Here is a 4,078-nt window from a genome sequence, read left to right as displayed (position 1 = left end):
TGAGTACATGGACTGTATGAGTATATTAACCAAAATAATTTTCGTTTCACCTTTTCGCTCATCCACAAAACATGACAATTCATGTTCATGTGTCTTTAATTATATCATGTGAATATAAAGTATTAACAATTAAACAAGTAAACATGAGCATAATATGATTAATTAAACAAATAGAATTCTAAACACAAACACGTGTACGTTTATTAAACTTGTAACACGACACAGCAAGTCTAATATGTTTATTAAACGGATCAAATTAAAATTTTATATGATACGCCTCAATCTATAACCCATTTAAACGATTAACACGATTAAATTAAAATGTATATAATTAAAAAAAATATATACTTTTATTATTCAAAATTAAAACTAATAATCATAAAAGTAATTATAATAAAACAATATTATCCATCAAATATAACAAAATCTACTATCATTATTATCAAACTGAAAAAAGGTATTTATATGAGTATTTAAATGTGTCAGTTAAACATTTTTACACTATTAATTAAGTAGATAATAAACGAGATAGAAATTATATGAATACATTATAACATGATTAATTATATATTTTTTAAATAAATTAAATATATTTAAAATATTTAAAAAAATAAATTTTTTATACTTTAATTATCTTAATACGATTAAAATATGAAACACAATTCCCTAAACCTAAACTTGCTTAATTCTTGTCATATTAACATTGTGTACAAAATTTTCCAATCAACCGCCCGGACTTTCATCCCCTCGCATTTTCACCCTACCAAGCTATGCCTCGGTCTTTGGTATATGACAACCTAAAAACCTTTTTTTTTAACATATATTTAAGGAGATCCAATAATAATCAGCTATGTAAAGAAAATTTATTCTTTATCATTTAATTTAAAAGATTTCAATTAAAAACCTCAAATTTTAATTAAGGTATCCAGTTAAAAACAGTCATCTTTTAATTTGGTTTGAAATAGAATTATTATCCAGTAGTTGAACTATTTTTATAAATTATGATGAGACATTTGGATTTGATTATAAGATTATTACAATTTTTATTTAGATAATTTTAATGCTATTTTAAAAGAAACCTTTGTTTTTTTATTTTTATTTAATATTTTAAAGAGCTGTTTAAATCTTGTCGTCTTGACGTTTTATTGCAGAAATCAAAAGATGAGATCGAAAGGATTAAAAAAAGGCTAACCTAAGTTTGGCATTTCCAAATCGAAATCGAAATCCACACTACAGTTCCGTTCCTCCCAAAAAAGCGACCGACTTTCTCTCGTATCCTTATCCTTTGATATCCCCTATTATTTTTCCTTTTCCACGTCACTCTTCCTTTCCTTTCACACCCAAAAAGGAAAATAAATAAAGAAAATTCTGTCTATTTTCCATTTAAACGCAGCCGTCACCAATCACCGATGAACAACCCGACCCGACCCAGGTCTACCATGGAGATCAATGGACCTTCACGCTTCCACCACCTCAAATCCCCATCAACCGATCGATTCCTCGGCTTCTCACCCCACGCGCCTCCGTTCGACCAACCTTCCTCTTCTTCCGCCGCCGCTGAAGAGCTCAACGAAGACGACATCTTCTTCTCCGGCGACTTCTCCGACAACTCTAACGGTTACAACTCCGCTGGCGGGTTCCAAAATTCCCTCCACCAAATTTCTCCTTCCTCCAGCCCCCGCAACCATAAATCCTTCCCTCACTCCGAAAACTTTGGAATCCTTGCCGCCATCCGCGACGCTTCCCGCCCGCACTTCCATTTCTACCAAAAACCCTCAATTTCCACGTCAGCATCATCTTCCTCCTCTGCCACATCAGTATCCTCCTCCTCCTCATCTTCCCGTTTAATCCCTTCGATTCCGAAACCGCCGCAAGAACGAATCCCAATCGTTTCATCTTCCTCTTCTTCTCTAGGAAGGTTTCATCAATCGGCACCGGTTAACGTGCCAATACTGGCGAAAACGATGAGGAGAAACGGAGAATTCGACAACGATTGCGACTTGGACGTGGAGGAAGAAGGGGAAATGTTGCCGCCGCATGAGATTGTGGCCAGGAGCTTAGCGCAGTCCCCTATGTTGGCTTGTTCGGTGCTCGAAGGCGTCGGGAGAACCCTAAAAGGGAGGGATCTTAGGCAGGTAAGGAATGCTGTTTGGAGACAAACTGGATTTCTTGATTAATTGAGGAAAGAATTTGTGTTTTGATTTTTTTTCTTTTTACTTTTTATTTTAGGCTTTGGATTATTGACTGTTGGACACGGAAAAGTATAAGTATTTGATTAATGTAATCAAAATTAGATTTTTTTTTTTGTTTATGTAATTTAATTTTTTTTGTTATGTGGTTTAGGGTTTTTTTTGGGATAAAATGTGGAAAATGAAAAACATAGAAATTTAAGGGTTATAATGTAAGAGTTTATAAACTTGAAAGCAGATTCCTTTATGCATATTGTAAAGTCATTAGAGAATTTTCTGAGCTTGCTAAAATCCAAGTTATCTTTGCTAAATTATAGAAAGGAAGTTTTTCATTGAGTTTATTGGTGTCAAGGGGAGTTCTACATTCAGCTATTTATTGCATGTTGTTCAATTAGTTTGAGTTATAATAGCACTTTCTGGGGCCAGATTATGTAAAGTTGATTGCTGCAATGGTAGTGCTAGGGAGTTAGGGATATAGGGACAGGTTGAATGTCCTGAAGTCTTATTGGCGAATGCTGGGTTTTGGCTTTACTTGGTGGCTTGATAGCTTTGAACTTTTCTTGTTTCATTTGAGATGTTGGAGGTATTATTGTTCATAAGTTATTTTGTGAAGGGGTCTGTCCTGTTTGGTGCGATGATAGTAGGTTGGCCTGGTTGTGTGAGTGCTTATCTGGGTGGTTCAATAATTAAATAGTTGTCTATTTTGATACTGATACTAACTGAAACAGAAATAGGAAGCTAGAGCTTATAATTGTCTAATAAGGCAAAACTAAAATCCCAGTGGCTAAGGCTTTTGTGTTGCTGTGCAACTTACCACATATACACTGTAAAAACTTTGCTGAAACTGATACATTTGTTTCTTAGAACTCAGACTGTAGAGCACTGAATGGACTTCCTGCAGGTCTTAAACTTGATAGCAAAACTGAAGTAAGATGGTTAAGCAACTGAAGCTTTTGAATTTTCGAGGATAGAATCATATTTTGCTGTTCAAGTCACAAGTTATGTACCGTGAAAACTTTGCTGAAATAGATACAGGTGTCTTGGCAACCTCTTTGATATGTTAAGCACTGATTGGAACTCCTGCAGTCCTAAATATGGTGGTGAGCTGAGTAAGAATGGATGATCTACAGGAACTTCTGATTTTTAGAGGATAGAATCAATTGATCTTGAAGCTTTTCCAAAGTTTTCCAAATCCTCATACTTGCAGGTCCTGTAACTAAACAAGGTGCTTTCCCATGCGTCCATCAGCATTTCTTTTGAGAAATTATCCTTAATATGTTGTGAATTCAAGATTCTTTTTCTGGTCCTCTACCATGAACAAGAATAAGCAATAACTATCATAAGGGATATCTAATACCAAACGTCAGACCCAGTTGAACTTAAATAAGTTGCACAAACGTTTAAATAGTAATAGTAATAGTAATAATAGACTTGACAAAATATAATATTACGTGTAAATATCTGTAATGTATTGCCTTTTGGACTGGAGGAGTCCAAGGACAGGGCCTGAAGTATCAGAGAACCTAAATATGAAATAAGACCTGCTGTTTCCTGGGTTTTCAAGTATTTTCTAAATAGATCATAGGAGTTTGGCTTCTGTCTTATGATGATCTCACACAATGCTAAAAGAGGAATTCCTTTTTATTAAGATGCTATCAGAGATATTACAAATTTTGGTAAAAAAGGAAGGTGGAAAATGTTGGTTAAATTATGTACTCTCACCGGGCATGATTGGCACTATGATTGTGGTAATGGGTTAGAACTTTTTAGTTGCACTAAGGGTAGCTTCTATCATATGGGATAGTGTGTAGGCAGGAGATATGGAGTGAATGGTCTATTTCATTTGTGCAAGTCATTAACTTGTATTCATTTAAGACAATTCAGGTGCT

The 4,078-nt window shown here is 34.6% G+C and overlaps 1 protein-coding gene across 4 annotated transcripts; it reads left to right on the top strand.

Annotated features, from left to right (window-relative positions):
* The first annotated feature begins 1,156 nt into the window (after nt 1–1,156).
* On the top strand, nt 1,157–3,783 carry LOC110412983 (uncharacterized). 4 transcript variants are annotated; one of them, XM_021423659.2, is made up of 2 exons: nt 1,157–2,135; nt 3,054–3,783. In XM_021423659.2, exons 1-2 carry the CDS (start codon nt 1,410–1,412, stop codon nt 3,135–3,137), a joined length of 810 nt encoding a protein of 269 aa, XP_021279334.1. In that variant the 5' UTR covers nt 1,157–1,409; the 3' UTR covers nt 3,138–3,783. The 4 variants fall into 4 exon arrangements, with proteins under 4 accessions (XP_021279334.1, XP_021279336.1, XP_021279338.1 ...); XM_021423661.1 differs by having other exon boundaries at nt 3,091–3,779; XM_021423663.2 differs by having other exon boundaries at nt 3,061–3,090.
* Nucleotides 3,784–4,078: the final 295 nt, after the last annotated feature.

Source organism: Theobroma umbraticum, unplaced genomic scaffold, assembly GCF_002168275.2.
Source record: "Theobroma umbraticum cultivar Fairchild unplaced genomic scaffold, ASM216827v3 scaffold_95.0, whole genome shotgun sequence".
Lineage (NCBI taxonomy): Eukaryota > Viridiplantae > Streptophyta > Magnoliopsida > Malvales > Malvaceae > Theobroma > Theobroma umbraticum.
Note: the sequence above shows the minus strand (reverse complement) of the source record. Positions and strands in the feature narration are given on the sequence as shown.